Source organism: Eretmochelys imbricata, chromosome 7 (assembly GCF_965152235.1).
Source record: "Eretmochelys imbricata isolate rEreImb1 chromosome 7, rEreImb1.hap1, whole genome shotgun sequence".
NCBI classification, from domain to species: Eukaryota; Metazoa; Chordata; order Testudines; family Cheloniidae; genus Eretmochelys; species Eretmochelys imbricata.
This window is the reverse complement of record NC_135578.1, coordinates 112,403,936-112,426,910: the sequence shown is the minus strand read 5'-3', so window position 1 is coordinate 112,426,910 and position 22,975 is coordinate 112,403,936. Positions and strand designations below refer to the sequence as shown.

Below are 22,975 nucleotides of genomic sequence, written 5' to 3'. Positions count from 1 at the left end.
CAGAGAAGAGTTCCTCCACCTTGAATATAAATCTCCTTTTCTGACCTACAGTACCATTTTCAGTTTAATAAATTACTACACCTACAAAGAACATCTAAGGTTTTTTATTGTTGACTCCTTCCTTCTCTCCCACAGAACCTGAAACCCCAAGGACAGCCTTTGGGCATGGCGGTTCTTGTTATGTGCTGCCCCTCTAATGGAATCCTGAAAGTGGATCATCTGTTACTCCTGCATGGACTTAAGCATTTATTAGAGACTGGTGTTCTATAGATTTCTATTACTCCTCCTTCTTCCTGAATTAAAGAGAAAAAGGGGGCCCCATTCTGGCAGCCCTTTCTCTGAGGGGAAAAAGCCCCTTCCGTTGCTGTCAGTGGACATGCAGGCTTACCAGTTTGACCATGGAGAGATAAAGGGCATATTGTCTTCTCCATAGAGAATATATAATTGTATATATGTCCTTGTATTTATAATATCACTTCACTGAAGTTGTGAATTGAAAAAACACTGGATGTCTGCCAACAAATTTATGGCCAGCTTTTTAGTCTTTCTCCCCCAGATAGTGAACACTACTTTTTCTACTGTCAGTAATGATTTGAAATGTATTCATTTAATATTAGTGGAGTGTGGCGCCGTCCCTTAATAGTTGCCTTTGCATTACTTTTAGCATTCCTGCTGATTTCAGAGGACACTGTATCCTTATAATGTCAGTGATGGCAAAATAAACCAACATCCACAAAAATAAATTTGACTTAAACTGCGGAGTCTGCTTAAAAAGAGGTCCCTGAAAAACATACATTTGTACAGGAGTTACTTCTGAAACCATGTTCACAGAAGGGCCCTGTGAAACAATATGTCAGTCTTCTCTAGAAATTTTGTAGTCGTATTTAATATTTATCATGGATTTCGGCATCTATATTAAATTCTGTTTATTTCCCACCAACTTCCAACCTTTCTTTGTCTCATTCACCTGTTTTCTCTTGCCTGACACCTGCACTGCAAACTCTGTCTTCCATGTTGCTTGTGTGTACAGTACCTAGCGTGGTGGGCAATCAGTTTGATTGCATTCCAGGCCCTACTCTAATAGAAATATTAATGATAATATATTAACATAGCATCCAGAGGCCCCATTAGGGATTGTAACCACATTGTACTCGGCACTGTAGCTATACACAAATACTGAGTCACTCCCCTGAGTAGATTAGTTTTAGAGGATTATTAATCTTAGAATATAAGTATATAATTTTATGTACATATTTCCAGACAAAAACTATATTAAAATGGAGTTAGTTAATAAAAATATATTTTAAATTATACACACAAAATTTAAAATGTAGGGTAATATACATTGCAGGGATGTTGTAGTTATCCCCAAACTAAGCATTGTAAACCTAGGAAATTCAGAGTTAAGGTTAAACTTAAAAGAAATCCAAACACGTTAAAGTATGGAAATGCACAGTTAGGGAGCGCATACAACCGTATCTCTGCCCAGTAGTGACAGAATGCAATAACTACAGGATTATGATTAGGGCAGTTTAGTGTTTGTGGACCGAGATTAGAAGAAATGATTTTTTTTTAAAGATGCATTTGATATTTTTCCACCTCTGATCATGAGGAGGTAAAAATGCTCCAAAATAATGAGATCACAGGAATATTGGAAACTATTTTTCATAACTGGAGGTTTATTTGTCACCAAGGCTGGTGTCTAAAAATATTTTCCTTCAGAGAAACTCATGAGGAGCTGTCTTCTTTTAAAATGTCTACAACTTCCTATTGTTCTTGTCAAGGTTCCTCCCCCACTCTGAACGCTAGGGTACAGATGCGGGGACCTGCATGAAAACCTCCTAAGCTTATCTTTACCAGCTTAGGTCAAAACTTCCCCAAGGTACAAAATATTCCACCCTTTGTCCTTGGATTGGCCGCTACCACCACCAAACAAATACTGGTTACTGGGGAAGAGCTGTTTGGAAATGTCTTTCCCCCCAAATACTTCCCAAAAACTTGCACCCCACTTCCTGGACAAGGTTTGGTAAAAAGCCTCACCAATTTGCATAGGTGACTACAGACCCAAACCCTTGGATCTGAGAACAATGAAAAAGTATTCAGTTTTCTTACAAGAAGACTTTTAATAGAAATAGGAGTAAATAGAAGTAAAGGAATCCCCTCTGTAAAATCAGGATGGTAGATACCTTACAGGGTAATTAGATTCAAAACATAGAGAATCCCTCTAGGCAAAACCTTAAGTTACAAAAAAGATACACAGACAGAAATAGTTATTCTATTCAGCACAATTCTTTTCTCAGCCATTTAAAGAAATCATAATCTAACGCATACCTAGCTAGGTTACTTACTAAAAGTTCTAAGACTCCATTCCTGTTCTATCCCCGACAAAAGCAGCATATAGACAGACACATAGACCCTTTGTTTCTCTCCCTCCTCCCAGCTTTTGAAAGTATCTTGTCTCCTCATTGGTCATTTTGGTCAGGTGCCAGCAAGGTTACCTCTAGCTTCTTAACCCTTTACAGGTGAGAGGAGTTTTCCTCTGGCCAGGAGGGATTTTAAAGGGGTTTACCCTTCCCTTTATATTTATGACAGTTCTCACTAGGTACACTCTTTCAAAATGGTTATTGCCTCCCTTTACTTACAATGAGAGCGAAGCCAGTAGCCACACGTTTAAGAACAGTCATACTACAAATACTAAAAAATAATAATAAGCAATCAGTGGTCTCAATCCCATTGAAATCAATGGGAGGCGACACCCTTTTGAAAGAGGGCAGTTCCATTTGGAATTCTCTATAATATACTTATACTTGTTGAAGGAGACATTTTTAGCTATGAAGAAACATGGAAAAAATTGCAATTAGCCATTGTTTTCAAATATACGCAATACATGAAATTTCAGTAATTTTTAGTTACAATATTAGGGAAACTGAAGCATTTATGTTTCATTGTTAAGAAAATTCAGGACCAAAAAAATATTCTGGCGCTGCACGTAAATCCTTAAAAGAACCATTTTAAAAGTGAATTTTAACTAAGAGACCAATTAACCAGCTTACTTGTAAAATTGAATAAGTGCTGTAATTTTTGGGGGGAGCGTACTCTGTATTCATATGTAAGAAAGTGAGTGTTTTCCTACTTTTATGTGCAAAACAGACTCATCTTTAACTATGGAGCTGTGAGCAGTGCTTTCCTTAATATATTTTAGAATTTAAAAAAATTATTATCAAAAGAGGAAGTACCTATGTTTCTTTGAGTAAATAAATAAAATAAATTGCAATAGGAAAAGAACTTCTGATCCATGCACCTCTCATCCCACTGACTTTTTGTCCCATTCAGTTCCACAGCACAGTAAAGGGTCTGTTGAAAAGTTAATGAAGCCGCCTCACACCATGTTACCATTTAAACAGTTTCCTGGTTGAGGTGGCTTTGGACAGATCTGATGCTGCTTACTCTTTTCAATCTCCCCACATGTAGATCCCTGATCCTTTGGAGTCCAGGGTTGTGGGAGGTTCATGCTTTGAGGGACAGTAACCACATCCACAGTTTTAAACTTATTTGATCTTGACCTCAAGACATATTTCCTTTTTCCCCTTGAGACTGAGCTTGTAGTTAGCATGAAAAATTAAATTATTTTAAATCCCTTGGAATCCTCATTACTGTTTTTCCACTTTTATTGTTATTCAAGATAATAATAGAGAGGATTAAGCAGCTGTTTTCTAGTAGGTGCAGTATTGTCTGTCTCTCAGAAGTAAATTATCTATATTGAATCTATGTTCCATATGTCTATAACACTTGTATAGTGTACTGATTTTTTTTCTTTTACATGAGCTATTTATTTTAGTCTCCTATCATCCTCTCATTATTAGCAAGAGATTGTAGAACTTACTGTGAAGGGATTTGTGCTGTATTCATTCTCCATCCTTTCTCTCCCTCCGCCCCCCCATGTTTACATTTTTAAAACCTTATCTAATTAAAATAAACCCACAGTAACCTCTATATCTATGGAAAACTATTACCAAAAATAGTTTCTAAAATAACAAACTGACAGAAGGCAGCCCACGTGAAACAAACTACTAGGGCAACTTCAGGTAGGGGGAAAGCCTGCATAAATAGATTAACCTTGCTGTACGCTCTGAAGGTCAAGAAACTCAGGCCAAGTTGACATCAATGAGAAGTAATTCAGAGTCAAGGGCTCTCCCTGCTTGAGGACACCATGACTGTTAACTCCTTTTTGTCAAGAACTGAAACCTCAGGCCCATGCGGCAAATGTGTCCCAGTGAATCTAAACTTGATCACTATGTGTATCTGCTAGCATTTTGTTTATAATATTTTGAGTTCTCAGGAGGCCAGCCCCAGCTCTTTAGCAAGTCATGACTTTCTCTAGCAGTACTCTCCTACTGCTTTTGACTCCTAGTCCTCGCAAACTCTGAGTTCTCAACCCTTTTTCTCTCCCCACAGCTGGAAGTAGTTATTATAATTAAATGTCCCTAGCACCTTCAGCTGGGGTCACTAATTATCAGTCGGTTGCGAGCAAGACTGATCTCAGGTGCCTTTGCCAGCTTGTGACAAGGAGTCTTCAATGGAACAGGCTGTAGACTCCTGTGAGGGGTTTCTGCAAATTTCTCAGGTGAACAATTTATGATTCAAGCCAGGACTAAAGTCAGACAAATGGGAAGCTCACTTAACCTGTTAATTCATTTGAAATAATTTATGAAGTGACAGTTTTTATCTGAGACAGTTACCAGTAAATTCAGATTGATATTCGTGCTTCTAAATTGAGTTCTAGCAATGCTTCTGAACACTATTGACAGTGTTTGGAAACATAATTGTATTATTTCCAGTAACATTATATTGATGTTCTGGTACTTAACGGATATTCATCACAATATAAAATGTTTGTTTCCATGTTACCAAGTTTTCTCTTTTATTTCCAGAACTATTTGTCGAGTTAGTAAGGTGTCTAGATATGTCATTTAATTGTTAAAGAAGAAAGAATATACAGTACATAGAAAGTGTTTTGATATTCTAAAGTGAAGAAAATATTACCAGAACTGCTAAAAAGTGTGTGTAACAGGATATAGGGGCACTACCTGCTTAGTGTTTAACAAGGGTTTCGGCCTTAGTTTAGGTTCCTCCCCTGCACAGATGCTCATGAGAAGGACTATAATACAACTGTTTGGTTGAGTGAGCGGGAATGCCTTTGGGAAATTAGGGTCCACATTCAAGTTTCATGGGAATAGGTTGAACTGCAAACTGGGGAATTTTGTTTCCTTTTCACCTTATATTAATGTTTTGCTTTTGTTTTGTAAATATTGTCCCTTGAAGCAACTTTGCTGGCTTCAGTTTTTTCTGCTTAACCGCTCTTCCAGCATACACAGTCATTGAGGAAAGATAAAATAATCCGAGATTACTTTTATTATATGAATGGGACAGGCTAGCTCTAGATATACCTGGAACTTCATTTTTTATTGTGTCTTACTGTTAAGTTTTAATTGAAAAAAAAACCCCATCACACACTAACTCCAAAGACACACATCCCCTCATGGCAGCACACACCCCTTCTTCACCACCCACGGAAATCCACAGAAATCTTCTAGCACAACTCCCCCATAGACACAACCAGCACCCACAATAACTACAAACATCACTCCGAAGACCAGAATGTCTGAGTCAGTGTAAAGCAATTAAAACAACTTCAAACATGGTTGAGAACTCTTTTTGTTTAGAACATCACCAGTCATCACTGGGATTCAAAGTCTGTTGCTATCCAATTTTTAAGTGCTCAGCCATTTTTGGCTTTTTTACACGCACGACTTTACGAATTAAACCCATGTGACAGCATGGGTTTACAGCTATTACTTCATTTAATAATTTCCCTGGAAGGATAAATAGGTAAAAGAGTAGGGGCCTGATTTCCACATGTGCCGAGCACCCACTTTTTCAGTGGAAAACCATGGGAGCTACAGGTCCTTGGCACCTCTGAAAAACAGTCCTGATGCAATTTGTGTATTTACAAATTACTTGCATATTGCTCTTCCATGGATGTAACTTATCAGTGGGATTATGTCAAGTGCTTAATGTTACTTCAATATAGTTGTGGTTTAATATGAAGAGAGAATGACAGAAAACTAAGCAATGTCCTCATTTTAATTATAGATAATAAAGCAAAATGATTAAAATAGACTTTAATAGTCTCAAAATTATGCTTTTTGCAGGGTTGTTGTAGTCATGTTGGTTCCAGGATATTAGAGAGACAAGGATGAGGTAATATCTTTTATTGGACCAACTTCTGTTGGTTCAGGTGACCTGAAGAAGAGTTCTGTGTAGCTCAAAAGCTTGTCTCTGTTGCCAACAGAAGTTGGACGAATAAAAGCTATTACCTTGCCCACCTTGTCTCTCAAAATTATGCTGACAGAGTCTTGTGAATTTTTTGTAACCTTTTTTTATAGTGATAGGAGTTGCCTTTTTTCTTAGCCATTTATTTCTTTTCCTTTTGCTTTTCCAGGAAAAAGTGGTTCAAATACCTCCATTCGCAGTTAATCATTTTTATTCACTCAAAGTTAATCGTCTTAATCTTATAACTGATTTCTAAATCTGTATGAATGCTTCTGCAGTTTATATAATTTAATTGTATTATTTTTTTCTACTGGTAAAGGATTTTTTTTTGTTCAGGAAGTTTGAAAAGATAATTGTGGTTCTTCTTTGAATGATTGTATATGTCCATTACACTAGGGGTGTGTGTGTGTCTGTCTTGTGTACTGGTGCCAGAGAGTTTTCCCTAACCATATCCATAGTGGTGGCCATGTCTGTGCACTGATGTCCCTAGTGCTCTGAGCTGAGGTATAAAGAGGTAGAGACACCCTGCCCCTATTTCAGTTCTTTCTTACTGTTCATTATCAGTGTTCATAGAATCATAGAATATCAGGGTTGGAAGGGACCTCAGGAGGTCATCTAGTCCAACCCCCTGCTCAAAGCAGGACCAATCCCCAACTAAATTATCCCAGTCAGGGCTTTGTCAAGCCTGACCTTAAAAACTTCTAAGGAAGGAGATTCCACCACCTCCCTTTCCAGTGTTTCACAACCCTCCTAGTGAAAACGTTTTTCCTAATATCCAACCTAAACCTTCCCCACTGCAACTTGAGACCATTACTCCTTGTTCTGTCATCAGCTACCACTGAGAACAGTCTAGATCCATCCTCTTTGGAACCCCCTTTTAGGTAGTTGAAAGCAGCTATCAAATCCCCCCTCATTCTTCTCTTCCGCAGACTAAACAATCCCAGTTCCCTCAGCCTCTCCTCATAAGTCATGTGTTCCAGTCCCCTGATCATTTATGTTGCCCTCTGCTGGACTCTTTCCAATTTTTCCACCTCCTTCTTGTACTGTGGGGCCCAAAACTGCACACAGTACTCCAGATGAGGCCTCACCAATGTCGAATAGAGGGGAACGATCATGTCCCATGATCTGCTGGCAATGCCCCTACATATACATCCCAAAATGCCATTGGCCTTCTTGGCAACAAGGGCACACTGTTGACTTGTATCCAGCTTCTTGTCCGCTGTAACCTCTAGGTCCTTTTCTGCAGAACTGCTGCCGAGCCATTCGGTCCCTAGTCTGTAGTGGTGCATGGGATTCTTCCGTCCTAAGTGCAGGACTCTGCACTTGTCCTTGTTGAACCTCATCAGATTTCTTTTGGCCCAATCCTCTAATTTGTCTAGGGTCCTCTGTATCTTATCCCTACCCTCTAGTGTATCTACCTCTCCTCCCAGTTTAGTGTCATCTGCAAACTTGCTGAGGGTGCAATCCACACCATCCTCCAGATCATTAATGAAGATACTGAACAAAACCGGCCCGAGGACTGACCCGTGGGGCACTCCACTTGATACCGGCTGCCAACTAGACATGGAGCCATTGATCACTACCCGTTGAGCCCGACAATCTAGCCAACTGTCTGTCCACTTTATAGTCCATTCATCCAGCCCATACTTCTTTAACTTGCTGGCAAGAATACTGTGGGAGACCATGTCAAAAGCTTTGCTAAAGTCAAGGAACAACAGGTCCACTGCTTTCCCCTCATCCACAGAGCCAGTTATCTCGTCATAGAAGGCAATTAGATTAGTCAGGCATGACTTGGCCTTGGTGAATCCATGCTGACTGTTTCTGATCACTTTCCTCTCCTCTAAGTGCTTCAGAATTGATTACTTGTGGACATGCTCCATGATTTTTCCAGGGACTGAGGTGAGGCTGACTGGCCTGTAGTTCCCCAGATCCTCCTTCCCTTTTTAAAGATGGGCATTACATTAGCCTTTTTCCAGTCGTCCGGGACTTCCCCCGATCGCCATGAGTTTTCAAAGATAATGGCCAATGGCTCTGCAATCACATCCGCCAACTCCTTTAGCACTCTCGGATGCAGCGCATCCAGCCCCATGGACTTGTGCTTGTCCAGCTTTTCTAAATAGTCCTCAACCACTTCTTTCTCCACAGAGGGCTGGTCACCTCCTCCCCATGCTGTGCTGCCCAGTGCAGTAGTCTGGGAGCTGACTTTGTTCGTGAAGACAGAGGCAAAAGAAGCATTGAGTACATTAGCTTTTTCCACATTCTCTGTCACTAGGTTGCCTCCCTCATCCAGTAAGGGGCCCACACATTCCTTGACTTTCTTCTTGTTGCTAACATACCTGAAGAAACCCTTCTTGTTACTCTTAACATCTCTTGCTAGCTGCAACTCCAGGTGTGATTTGGCCTTCCTGATTTCACTCCTGCATGCCCGAGCAATATTTTTATACTCCTCCCTGGTCATTTGTCCAATCTTCCACTTCTTGTAAGCTTCTTTTTTGTGTTTAAGATCAGCAAGGATTTCACTATTAAGCCAAGCTGGTCGCCTGCCATATTTACTCTTCTTTCTACACATCGGGATGGTTTGTCCCTGTAACCTCAATAAGGATTCTTTAAAATACAGCCAGCTCTCCTGGACGCCTTTCCCCCTCATGTTATTCTCCCAGGGGATCCTGCCCATCAGTTCCCTGAGGGAGTCAAAGTCTGCTTTTCTGAACTCCAGGGTCCGTATTCTGCTGCTCTCTTTTCTTCCTTGTGTCAGGATCCTGAACTCAACCATCTCATGGTCACTGACTCCCAGGTTCCCATCCACTTTAGCTTCCCCTACTAATTCTTCCTGGTTTCTGAGCAGCAGGTCAGGAAGAGCTCTGCCTCTAGTTGGTTCCTCCAGCACTTGCACCAGGAAATTGTCCCCTACACTTTCCAAAAACTTCCTGGATTGTCTGTGCACCGCCGTATTGCTCTCCCAGCAGATATCAGGGTGATTGAAGTCTCCCATGAGAACCAGGGCCTGCGATCTAGTAACTTCCGTGAGTTGCCGGAAGAAAGCCTTGTCCACCTCATCCCCCTGGTCCGGTGGTCTATAGCAGACTCCCACCACGACATCACCCTTGTTGCTCACACTTCTAAACTTAATCCAGAGACTCTTGTTAGGATATAGATATTCAGGCCTGTCTGTAAAGGCCTGTACTCCAAGAATTTAGGTGTTTTCTTATCACTTGGCTAGTTAGAGGTATAAAAGAATCAAAATCACTGTCTGCCAGTGTAAGGTCCTTCTCTTACTGTGACAGTCTGAGGCCCTGTTCTTAGGCTAAGGCCTTTGGCTAAACAGCAGAGGCAGCCATAAGCTGGGAAGTGAACGGTCACATCCTCGCATTCCAAACTAGTCACGTTGAAATAAGGTGCTATTGGGCCGTTAGGAATACAATCCTGTCCTGTCACCTCCAGAGAAAGGGAAGTGCCTAGAAAATGTAAAAGGAAACTTAGTTTGATAGCATCCTGTCTGGCAAGAACTCACTTATCAATAGCTGGGATGTGAAATCCTCATTTCTGTATTGTTTTGTCATTATAGTTCCCACTTTGCTATTGTTTGTCTGTATAATCTCTGTCTGGTTCTCTGATTGTTTCTGTCTGCTGTATAATTAATTTTGCTGGGTGTAAACTAATTAAGGTGGTGGGATATAATTGGTTACATAATCATGTTACAATATGTTAGGATTGGTTAGTTAAATTTCAGGAAAATGATTGGTTAAGGTATAGCTAAGCAGAACTCAAGTTTTACTATATTGTCTGTAGTCAATCAGGAAGTGAGTGGGTGTGGGGAGCGGAAATGGGAACAGGGAATGGGGGTAAGGAAATTGGAATCATGTTTGGCTAAGGGCAGGAATGGGAACAAGGACACAGGTGTAAGGCTCTGTGGTGTCAGAGCTGGGAAGGAGGACACTAAGGAAGGAAACTGGAATCACGCTTGCTGAAAGTTCACCCCAGTAAACATCGAATTGTTTGCACCTTTGGACTTCGGGTATTGTTGCTCTCTGTTCATGCGAGAAGGACCAGGGAAGTAAGTGGGTGAAGGAATAAGCCCCCTAATATCTTGGTGCCGGTGACTGACTCGGATGCATCGCATTGGATAGGTGAGTGGCAGCCTGTAAGTCCCCCTCCCCAACAGTCCACGCAGCTGCTTGGAGGGGATATCGCGAACTCTTGTGATGGTAGTTGCAGGTTCTGGCAAGCCAGGGTAAAGGATTTTTTGGATAAATGGATAAGGAAGAACCAGGGCCCATACCAGGTGCAGGGGTCAACCTGGGATGAGATTAAAAAGGAAATGGAGGAAGTGTTAGGGGACCCAGAGGGATGGGGGGTGGCTGAGGAGTCCACCCTCCTTGGTATATGGATACTGTTCCTGTTTAAATAGAAGCAGGAAACTAGTCAGGACCGCAAAGTTCCACCAGTCAGATTCCAGGACTGGAGTCTCCTGTCAGAGTTGAACTTCTAGTTCTGGTAACTGTTAGCAGGTCACGAGGTGGTGGGTTGGAACTCCTGAGGGCCAGACTCTTTGGTAGCGCTGACAGGGCCTGGGCCAGAGCCCAGTGAATTGGAACAGCCCTATCAACTCGCACCCTGCATTTCAAAGGTCTTAATCACCTGATGACTAGGCAACGCTCCCCACAAGTGACAATCATCACAGGGGCCCATCTCATGTATTAAGATAAGTGGTGCAGACTTATCCACTTCTTCAAAAGTTTTATATCAGCCATAAGTAGACATGGATGGACAGATGTTTCATTCTGTAGGATAGATTATGCTCAAAACCTATCCGTTTATCTTCGAAGTACTCTTTGCACAAATGGCAGAGTGATTATAATGATGAGCACTATCTTACATAATTTATATATCAGTAAACTAACCCGTAAGAGAACAATACATTCTTTATTCTGGCTCTTCAGTTGAAGGCCAGAATTAAAAATCAGCATGCAAGGAAATATGCTATATATTATTTTAGCTTCCATTTTTTGCCTTTCAATAACCTAGGAATTAAGTTTTTTGTTTTTTTTTAACAGCCCATCTCAGTTCTTGTCTGTATGCATTCTGGTTCCTATCTTTGAAGGATGTTGCTACACCCTAATGTATGGTTGAATGGGTATGTGTTTGTGAAGGATCCTCGTAACTTTTCCGTCAGGATAGATTCATGATGGGAAGGGAAGGGACCAAAAGGAGGAATTAAAATTTCTAATGAAACCAAGAGGTTATTTGTAAGTTAGGGAACTAAAGGAAATAGCGGTGGAAGCCCTTGACTCTGGGCTATGTTTTCCCCTGTTCATTCATGAAAACCAGTTTGTTCATATTCAGAGTGTAGTGTAAAGCCTATTTATTTACACAGGGTTTCACCTGATTGCCTTGAAGAAGAGTTTTGAGAGGGTTTCCTTGAAAGAAAAGGTTGAGTTTATTGTGGTTGGAGAAACTTTTCTTAGTTTTTGCCATTGTGTTAATTTAGTTTTAAATTGTTACTTTGTATATGTATATGCCCTTAAAAGGTTTTGATAGTTGCACTTTATAAATTTAAAAATACATCTTTGTTAAAATCCTTCAGTGTAACCCTGAAAGAAGGCAATTAGCTATTTGTAGAAGGTTTGAAGGAGGGCAATTGTCGCATTTTAATATTTTTAAGATATAAATTGTAGCGGGGGTGAAACACAAACTGGGACTGTGAACTAAAAGTCTCCAAGCAATTTTTAATGACATCTACACAGCAAAAAGAAAAGGAGTACTTGTGGCACCTTAGAGACTAACCAATTTATTTGAGCATGAGCTTTCGTGAGCTACAGCTCACTTCAAGCTCACAAAAGCTCATGCTCAAATAAATTGGTTAGTGAGCTTGAAGTGAGCTGTAGCTCACGAAAGCTCATGCTCAAATAAATTGGTTAGTCTCTAAGGTGCCACAAGTACTCCTTTTCTTTTTGCAAAGACAGACTAACACAGCTGTTACTCTGAAATCTACACAGCAACGCGCCTGCACCCCCCCCCCCCCACAACAAAACTGAACAGCAGCAAGTTTTCAGAGCCCAGGTCAACTGACTAAGGCTTATGAGGCTTGCACTGCTGGGCAAAAATAACAGTGAAGACATTCAGGCTCAGGCTGAAGCCCAGGCTCTGAAACCCAGCAAGGGGGGAGGGTCTCGGAGCCTGGGCTCCGGTCCAAGCCAAACATCCACACAGCATGAGCCGAATCAGTTGATGTGGTCTCTGAGAGTCTCTGCTGCAGGTTTTTTTTGGTTTGTTTTGTTTTTACTGTGTAGATGTACCCACTGAGGTATTGTTTTCTTAAAAAAACAAAAAAGAAAAAACCAGTAACTTCAGAACATGAACTTTTGTTTGTTCTAAACTGGGTATTCCACATTTGAGGAAGACTGCTTGTGGGAGACATGCTCATTTTAAATTAAATGAAAGGATGCTGTGTAGAAATTTTTTTAGAGGTAAAGATTTATAGGTAACAGCACAGTTGAATAACTCAGTTGATGACAATGTGGGGGAGAAAGAGAGATTTGATTTTTAGTACCCAAGTAAATGAAAGCTGACTTGCTGTTACAGAAAAGAGACAATAAGATGGAGCTTCATTAAAATGAAATGCAATTCTGATCTGTAGTTTGGGAATATTTTTTTAAATGAATATTTCATGGTATGTCTCAGAGATTATCATTAGGAGTCGGCAGAGTGTTTAGTAAAAAATCCAAAATACTCAATGTTCTTTGGTAATTGAAGCTCAAAATAATTTATAGGTTTGAGTCTGAATGATCACAATTTGAACAAAAAGAAAAGGAGTACTTGTGGCACCTTAGAGACTAACCAATTTATTTGAGCATGAGCTTTCGTGAGCTACAGCTCACTTCATCAGATGCATACCGTGGAAACTGCAGCAGACTTTATATATACACAGAGAATATGAAACAATACCTCCTCCCACCCCACTGTCCTGCTGGTAATAGCTTATCTAAAAGAAAAGGAGTACTTGTGGCACCTTAGAGACTAACCAATTTATTTGAGCATGAGCTTTCGTGAGCTACAGCTCACTTCATCAGCTTGAAGTGAGCTGTAGCTCACGAAAGCTCATGCTCAAATAAATTGGTTAGTCTCTAAGGTGCCACAAGTACTCCTTTTCTTTTTGCGAATACAGACTAACACGGCTGTTACTCTGAAACCCACAATTTGAACATTCCCCTTCGTGATTTGGATCAATAACCGGAATTTGTTGCAAATTTGATTCTGTAGTTTTCCTAGTCAGCCAAGACCTTGATCCTACAAACATGCATGTGCTTAAGTCTACGCACATGTGTATCAATGTAAATGGTTGCACGATCTGGAGCAAAGTGTGTGTATAGCTCTATTGAGTATTGGTAGAGAGAGCTGAAAATTGATCCTCTGCCTCTCTGTCTTTGGATAGCTGCAAGACTTCCTTTTGCTGCATAGTTATGTAATCCTCATGTGGCTTCTATGAGCGTCTGGTTCAATGAAGTAGGGGATAGCCTCTTGCTGTCACCCTAAAAAATAAAATAAAATAAAATCTTCTCTTGCTGCAAGGGCACCTTTTTATTATTTTTGCTGAATCCAGTCTCTTTAATCCACCGCATTTTTTGCCCCTTGATCATTACTTAGAATTTGAGCGGGTTTTTTATTGTGCAGATTATTTCTGTATTCAGTTTGCTGTGGTGTTGTACAGCTTTTCTTTTCTTTTCTTTTTTGTAATTATCTGTTTTGATGATCACCTTCATTTTGCTGCCTCCCAAAATACAATTTTTAAAAAGCATTGTTACTGACCAAGCATGGAAATGTTCTTTCCAAAAGATTTTTGGAAAGTTATGAGTCTGAGAAGAGAGTATAATAGAATCTATTTACCCTTTTAAATGTACTAGTAACCTTGTATAGTACACATCTTTTAAAAATTGCATTAATATTATGTTTTGTATAATACAGCTCAAAACTGCTCTGGATTGAGGACCTGTGGGCAGTGTTTGGAACAGCCTGGATGTGGATGGTGCAATGATCCCAGTAATACAGGAAAAGGGCATTGTGTGGAAGGATCTTCAAGAGGGCCAATGAAGCTTGTTGGGGTGCACTCCAATGAAATGGTTCTTGACACTAATCTTTGTCCAAAAGAGAAGAATTATGAATGGTCTTTCATCCACTGTCCACGTAAGAATTTCTGATTTATTTTATATTTTGACTTTTTTTTCTTTATTTGAATAGTATGTATGAGCTCTTAATGTCAAATGAGAGCTACAGCATGTAAGGTTTTGATTGCTTTTCTATTTATATAGGTACACAAACAATACCAAAAATTATTTTAAATAACATAATTAACATTTATACAGGGTCTTACTGCTGACACCAGTGCATGTTTTACCTCATGGAAGCCCGTTTGCTGTGGGATTAGGTGCTTTCAACAAATGGCAATAGGCGGTTCAAGATGAGATGCCCGTATAGTATGTAGAGGTGACCTAATAGTGATATGCATCTGAAGTTCTTTGGCTCCACTGCATCCTTCACCAACTTCAGGACTGTCACAAGATGTGCTCGTTGCAACATCTTGGACACTTTGTATGTGGTTAAGCATGTGTGAAACAACTTGAGTAACCAGTTCTTTGTTGCTTGTCCAAAGTGTTGGATTTGTTCAGTACAAATGTCATCTAGATTGGTGGGTTTGCCATTTCTGAGGACATTAATTCTGGAGGTTAATTTGGTCATTGTGTACTATGCCCCAAAATTATAATTCTGTTGGTAGTCTTACCACTTACACAGTGCCTTGGGTTATTTGTTCAATGTCCTGCCATTTTCTGGGACGTGGTATGCAAAGTGGTTTGCAGTAATGTAATAGTGTTGCTCTGCCTTCCTTGGATAATTGTTAAGTTTCCAGATGGTTATCCATGATTTCTTGTTGCTGTGGATCATGTCCATGCTTTCAATTAGATTCCGCTATGACTTCTGTTTTCCTCCGTTAGTGCAGAGACCAGTTCTTTGCTGGCTGCAATGGTATCCTCAGCGAATGGGTCTGCTTCAAACTTTTACTTGTATTTTGTGTGCCAATTTTATAACTCGGACGTTAGTCCTGGCATGTAGTTTGTTCTGCAGTCTCATGGAAAGTGCTTCTTTGAGACAGTGTGCACAACGATGACAAACTGGTCATAATTTTGTGCTGTTGGTTTGATCTTTCTTACAATGGCCTCATTGGTGAAGCTCTTCCTTTCCACTTTCTTAAAATTAAAATGGAGCCAGAGTGGTACTGAGTTTGGTATTATGGCTTCACTGATCTGTATGGCAATGGGCCAGTGTTGTGAATGTGGAATGAGACTCAAACTAAGTTTGTTATATGAACCAACTATGTTGTTGCTGCCAAATGCCTTATCAGGATTGTAGCACCATTTCCATCGGCTGCTGTTGAAAGAACTTGCGAGTTTGTGGTCTTGAATTAAGCTCAAGTGGTGCATATCTGTCCACAATTCAACTAGTTCACCATTTTAATCAGTTATACTATAGCCCCATTTGACACCATCACCTGCATTTTGTCATGTTCGAGGTTATGTGGGCGAGTGAACTTGAATCGTTTGCATGGTGGTTTGTAGACAGATGTGATATAAATGTCACCAATGTCTACCGTCAAGACTTCAATGTAATTCTTATCAGTCATAAATGTTGTGTTGATGACAAGATCAGGTTTGATGAAAATGGTGCTGCTATATTACTTGTGTGATCTTTCAGTGGTCAAGTTCATCTTGAGTATCTTTGTTAATCTCTCTGCATTTCTCCTGGAGTCATAGCAGATGGCAGTTGTTGTCAGCACACAATTTGGCTATAAGATCTTGTTTGGCACCCGAGAGTCCTTCAACATTTTATGATATTGTTAGTGCCAACCCTGATGAGGACCCTTCTGAATTACACTGATCACTCGGTCTGTGTTCAGTTATACTGGTGACTCTATTGGTTTGCAGGCATAGACGTATTCTTTGGTTATATTATAGTGGTAGGTGTTCTGCAGGATTTTTGTTATGGAAGAATGTTACACACTGTGAAGTGGGAGGAGGTGGGGGTGGAAACGATCCTAGATCTTGCCCTGTGATGTCACAGTTTGGTTCTGCGGGCACCCCACCCTCAGTTCTATCAGGGTTCTTGGAATAATTTGCTCAAAGACCAGAATACTTAAAGTACAGGTATGTGGGGTCGTATATATTATGTCTTCTCAAAATACAAATTCTTTGGCCTCTGAGTTCCAAACCTTGTTTACCCTTAGGTCAGGAGACTAACAACCTTCCTTCTTGAGTCCTGTCCTGTGATTAGGGCCAGCTTCCTCCAGTCCTCCACTAGCCAATTTAGAGTTAAACAAAGGAAAAGTTTAATACATTCTTAATGCCGATGAGTTACGATAAACTAGCTCTAAACAGCCACACAATGAACTACAGCAGGTGCATTCTCTATAAGAAAACAAGATTCCATTCAATTTTCCTGTTTTCACATGCTTAGAAACTTTTGTGCTGAAATTCTGCCTGAAGGTGCATATTTTTAGAAAAATTGAGGAAAGATTGGTTAATCAATTATGGATTTTCAGAAGAATGAAAAATACAAAACTTTTCTCCATTGGAAAGAAGGGTCATTTTGAGGGGTGGAAATACCTAAGAAACAACAGAACTTTGAAATTTCAAGCTGCGTATGTAATTAGGCCTAAGTGAACAACTTATATCTTTTTAAATATGAACAAAATATTATGAAAATGTGAGACTGATGCTTCACAGTAAAAACTTGTTAGCTAGCATGTAAAAATAGAGGCAGTGCACATGCATACTGAGGAAGTTAACTGCACAGATATTTGGTTATAAGAATTTACAGGCACATCTGCTGAAGCAGGAGGCAATTGTAAACTCAAGAGGTTTCAAAGCTTCACAGCCAAGAGTGGTATTGGTTGTTGCACAGTAAATTGCTAAATTCCTACTCTGCAAACCTGTTAACTCTTAAGTGAGAATCCATGTAATTTATCTATTTATCTATTCTATTTATGAATACCAGTCACCTAGCATCTAGATGCTGAACTCAAATAACAAAAGCAGGAGAAGTTTTGAAATGGATTTTAATTGGACTTTGCTCTTGTCAACCGAGGGTACAGCTACACTGCTTAAATTCATTCCCTCTTTTTCTCTTCTTTCTCTTTATTTTGTCTTCAGTACCTGTTATTAGGAGTAGAGTGATACAAAACGAGTATGTTTTATGCTGGATTCTGAAAACATTCTCATAAGGGGCTCATTGTTATCTCTTTCAGTAGAGTACTCCACAGCCTGGTGCCCAGTAGCTAAGATTGTTGTGCTTCTGATTTTACAAACATTTTACCCTAATATTTTTGGTTTCTGTAACCCTTGACAACTTTGCTTTCTTGGTATGGAGAGGCAATCGCTTAAACAGCCAGATAGAGGTTCTTGAAAATTAGAACCAGGATTTTGAATTTTACCCAGAAGTGAACAGGAACCAGTGGAGTGAGCTGGGTATTTCTGCCTGCATTGCCTCCATCTCTGTATTGTGTCCTAGGTATTTATAGATGTATCCTTACACCACCTTTGGAAGTAGAGAAATATTATTCTCATTTTCCAGGTGGACAAACTGAGACACAGAAATTTTGACTTGTTCAAGGTCACTCAGGAGGTCTGTAGCAGACCCAGGAGCTGAATTCATCCTTAACCAATAGATCGTCCTTTCCCATTAAACTTGCTTTTTGTGACTGGTCTTGCACAAGTGTAGTTTTTGATTGGGCCTAAATAGAGGGAGCTAAAGTTTTCCAGTTTTGAGGTGATGAATGTGTGGATCTCAGTTGACAAGTCCTCATTGGAAAGGAATGTAGGTCTACCAGTAATTCAGAGGTGGTGGAAGCATTTCTTGCACTGTTGATGCCATTTTATGAAGAAGAGAAGAGAAGATTCCAGTACACGCTGTCTCGACAGATGCTTTCTTGACAGGTTGCTGCAAGGGTCTTGGTAAGCTCCCTTACTCTTCATACCCGTACCACTTCCATCTTCCTGATTTGATAGTTATTCTTTCAGAACCTTCTCCTGGAGCCACTGTGTCATCTGTGTGATGGCACTAGCCATATTGACTGAAGAGATGTATGATTAGGTGCTGTCAGAATGTTGGTGGCAGGGTAAGCCATGTAATCACACAGCTTCTTCCAGGGGTCTTATTTGTACTGAAAAGGAGGGAGAATAGGCTTTATCTTGTTGATAGTCCACACAGGAGGGCTCTGGTGAAAGAGGAACAATTTCCCATCAGCACTCTTTGGGATCTATATGAAATGAATTATCTTAATCTTTTTTTTTTTATAACTTCTACTCTGCTGAGTCTTGTACACAGGTCAGCAAACTCAGGGATTGATTGTGCTGAAGATTGTAAACTGGCTGAGCAGTATGACCATTGAGGTTTCACTTCTGTCTTCAGCCACAGGGAGGTCCTCTTTCAGTTTTGCTATAGGGCTCTCTTTCTCTGTGTGCTGAGTTCTGATTGTGAGGGATCAGATATGCTAATAGAGTGCATTAGATGCTTTTGTTGCATGGTCATAACCACTTTTTTATAAGTTTTCCTAAGAAAAGGGAGGTTAGAGATTGGGTGGTAGTTTGCAAGCTTGTTAGTGTCTAATGGTTTCTTAAGAATGCACTTTGGGGGTCAAAAGTTAATGATTTTGGTCATTGGTGCATTCAGTGCTTCTCATTTTCACCAGGCATGATGAACAGGGGTTGGAGTCACTTAAAGTGGTCCTGATGTATCTTAGAGCTTTCAGTGCCCCAGCTTCAATGATAGGGCCAAATCCTTTCAAGGAAACTAGGATGGCCCTGGACTTGTTTTTAAAATTTGTCCTTTCCCCCCTGTAGCAACCTGTATTCAGCTGTTCGTTTGTTGATTGTTTTTTTCCCCAACACACTAGTCCAAGAGCTCTTCACAATGGATGGTACTGGTGTCTGGGATTTAGTTAAATCTTGGTTAATCAACTGATTAGCGATATTGAAGTCTTCATGAGTGACTAGTAAAATTTATGGCAGAGGAGAAGGAAGCTTTTTTGAACTATGAATGAGGTCTGGATTCAGTCAGTGTCAGTGAGACAAAAGACTGTCCCTCAAGCCCTCAAGTCACTATTGTGATTGCTGCTCGAATACTGTGTCAGTTCTGGTGTCTCTAATTCAAGAAGAATGTTGGAAAAATTTGAGACTGTTCAGAGAAGAGCTGTGAGAATGATTGAAGGATCAGAAAACCTGCCATATAGTGATAAATTGAAGGAGGTGAATTTGTTTAGCTTGTCAAAGAGAAGGTTAAGGCCTGACTTGATTATAGTATAAGTACCTACATGGGATATAAATATACAATAATGGGCTCTTCAATCTAGCAGAGAATGCTATAACACAATCCAAGGGCTGGAAGTTGAAGCTAGATAAATTCAGACTGGAAACAAGGTGTAAATTTTTATCACTGAGGGTAGTTAAACATCGGAACAGTTACCAAGGGTTGTGGCCAAGTCTCCATCAGTGACCATTTTAAAATCAAGATTGGACATTTTGTAAAATATGTGCTCGAGGAATTATTTTGGGGAAATTCTATAACCTGTTTTATATAGGAGGTCAGACTAGATGGTTAATTGCTAGACATTGGTGCCTTATGGCCTTGGAATCTATATATTTAACATTTCTGATCATTTGTGAATTTTTGTCACAATATTGTTTTAAATTGGTTTTGTGTTAATTTATCTTAATAAAGGGGTTTTCAAACTTCATTGCACTGCGACCCCCTTCTAACAACAAAAATTACTACACGACCCCAGGAGGGGGGACTGAAGCCTGAGACCAAAGTCTTCAGCCCCAGGCAGTGGGCTGGGGCTTGGGCTTAAGCATGGCCCTAAGCTTTGGCTTCAGCTCTGGCCCCAGAAAGTCTAAGCCAGCCCCAGCGACCCTATTAAAATGGGGTTGCAACCCACTTTGGGGTCCCAACAACCACTGTCTTAATATATATCCTAGTCAGCAATTAACATTAAAATATTCAGAACTGCAATCTTCTGCATTTTTTGTAGTTTGAACTTTGTTTTCATTTTTTTCTCTTAATTATTTGTACTCACAATAATTTTGTTCTCAGAAGCAAATTAGGTAATGCCTTTTTCTATTTTGTATTCCAGCTTGCCAGTGTAATGGGCACAGCACCTGCATCAGTGGCAATATTTGTGACCAGTGTAAAAACCTAACTGCAGGAAAACAGTGTGAAACATGCATGCCAGGTTACTACGGGGATCCAACAAATGGAGGCCAATGTACAGGTAAGTATCCTACCAGAATCAAAAGACACCTTCAGCGTTATGAAAGTATCAAAGACTAAAATATTGATATAGTATTATAGATGTGCTGGACAGCTAACATTGTGATTCAAAGTCTAGATTTTGCTTTCTCGGAGAATCTTCACATTAAAAACATTGTGTAACAATTGTGATTTTATATATAAACACAAAGAGTAAGACTGTGGTTTTAATACACAGCTTTTATTGGACAGGGGAGAAGAGCTATGCACTGGTAGCAATACCTAAAAGTATTGTGCTTGAGAATGGTAATATACCTTTGGGCGATGTGAGACAGTGTAACCATCCCTGGCTTTTCAGGGATTCTGCTGCCATTGTCATGCAGGACTCTTGCTGTCCCTATGTTCCTTGGGTTCAATAACCAGAATACTTCTGGGTACCTACAGAGAGCTACAGCAGGGAGCTTGAGAGGTGCTCTCCTCCTTTGCTTCTGCGCTTGTACAGGGCTAGGTATAGTCTAACTCCGATCATTTTCTTTTTACTCAAAAGAGGTTTTGTGTATTTGAAAGATATTTATCATACAAGATGTTCATTCTAATGAATAAAACAAATAGGTGTTACTTTTATAAAGGCAAGATTTTCTCTGAAAAGTAACTGTAAAATGGCAACTGCTTACTCAACAGATCTGCCCCCTGTTTGTGTTCTGTGATAAAGTCAGACTAGACAGCTACCAGGGTATGGTGGATGGCAGATATATCATGGTAATGGTATAGAATGGTAAAGGCTCTTTCTTCTTTAAGTGATTGCACATATGCATTCCACTCTAGGTGTGTGTGCACCCCTAGCACAGTCATTTCTACTCTTCCATCGACCTGGGCACAGGAGTACCATCGAATGCATAGCTAGGAGGTCACTGGTTACCTATGCTGGTCCAGTGTCTCTTTTGGAACCCGTGGTTCTCCTCTCCCCCGCCCTTCCCCACCCCAGTTTCCAGGGCTTATTCCAGGCCATCTTATTTGGTGGCCTCTGAAAGAAGAGTAGCATTGTCCCATCAAGCCTGGTACCGAACTGCAAGAGCTGCTCAATGGGATCCTGCTGAGGCAGAAAGAAGCTCTTCCTTCTACAGCTGGTGCTGGTCTCCTCCCCAGATGAGGCAGTCTCTGAAAAGTGCGGGTTGCCTCCCCTGGATGACTATAAGGCTCACCAAGAATTGTTGAAGAGGGTGGCCTTAAACCTGGGCATATAGGTGGAGTCGTAGTGAAAGAATCCTTCCACATTTTAGCCACTGCAGACCCATCAAAAGTAGCCCTGCCTCTCAATGAGGCCATTATGGACCCTGTTAAGATCCTTGTGGCAGACCCCTCCCCACATCTCTTCCCCCTCCCCATGTCAGAAAGGGCAGAACAAAAATACTTTGTTCCTGCCCAGGGTGTTACTGTTCACCCATTTCCTATACCCCCTCCCAGGGTCCCTGGTAGTATTTGTTGCCAATGAGAGAGAAAGGCAGGGTCATCAGGCTGCAAGCCCAAAATCAAGACTCAAAGAGATTAGACTTGTTTGAGAGGAAAGTTTATTTTACTGGGGTGTTACAACTCAGAATTGCAAACCAGTACTCTCTGCTTGGCAGATATGATTTTAACATATGGGACTCCATGCAGAACTTCAAGGACTTGCTCCCACAAGAGGCTAAGCAAGTGTCCTCCTCACCGGTGGATGAGGGAAAAATCAGTGGTGATGCCTCATTACAAGCTGGTTTGGATGCGGCTGACTCGACAGCCAGGTCCACTGCTTCAGCAGTGGCCATGCATAGAAGTTCATGGCTACTGTCCTTGGGACTCCTGCAGGAGGTCCAGTAAACCCTCCAGTAAACCCTAATTTTCAAAGGAGCTTCGCTCTTTTCGGAACAGACTGATGCATGGGTTAAAAAACTTCAGAATGACCCTTAAGTCCCTTGCATTGTACACACCAGCTCCTTCAAGGAAGCATTACAAGCCTCAGCAGCCCATCTGGTACTCTGTTCTGGCTGCCTGTCAGGATCCGCAGGGAAAGAGAAGCACGGGTTTTAGGTATAGGCAACCACCCATTTCTACCTCAGTCAATACCTGTCCCCACCCAGATATCCAGCGGGTTCTAATCAAGTGTTTTGATGGGACACTCAAGGATGCTGTACCAGTTCTCATGATGCCAGACCCTGTTTCTTCTTTATTTCCAAACCACTTTTCACACTTCCTCAATGCATGGTCCAGTATTACCACAGGTGGTTGGGTGTGGAGTACCATGGAAGTAGGATACATCCTTCAGTTTATTTCTACTTCCCCCCTCCCTCACTATCCCTCTTCAAGGACCACTATC

The 22,975-nt window shown here is 40.7% G+C and overlaps 1 protein-coding gene across 1 annotated transcript in view; it reads left to right on the top strand.

The window, feature by feature from the left end:
- ATRNL1 (attractin like 1) overlaps window positions 1–22,975 on the top strand; it is a 1,064,110-nt gene that overhangs the window by 327,196 nt on the left and 713,939 nt on the right. The window contains exons 18-19 of the mRNA XM_077821844.1: window positions 14,296–14,514; window positions 20,510–20,647. Coding sequence (XP_077677970.1) covers window positions 14,296–14,514; window positions 20,510–20,647 — 357 coding nt within the window. The remainder of the gene's footprint in view (window positions 1–14,295; window positions 14,515–20,509; window positions 20,648–22,975) is intronic.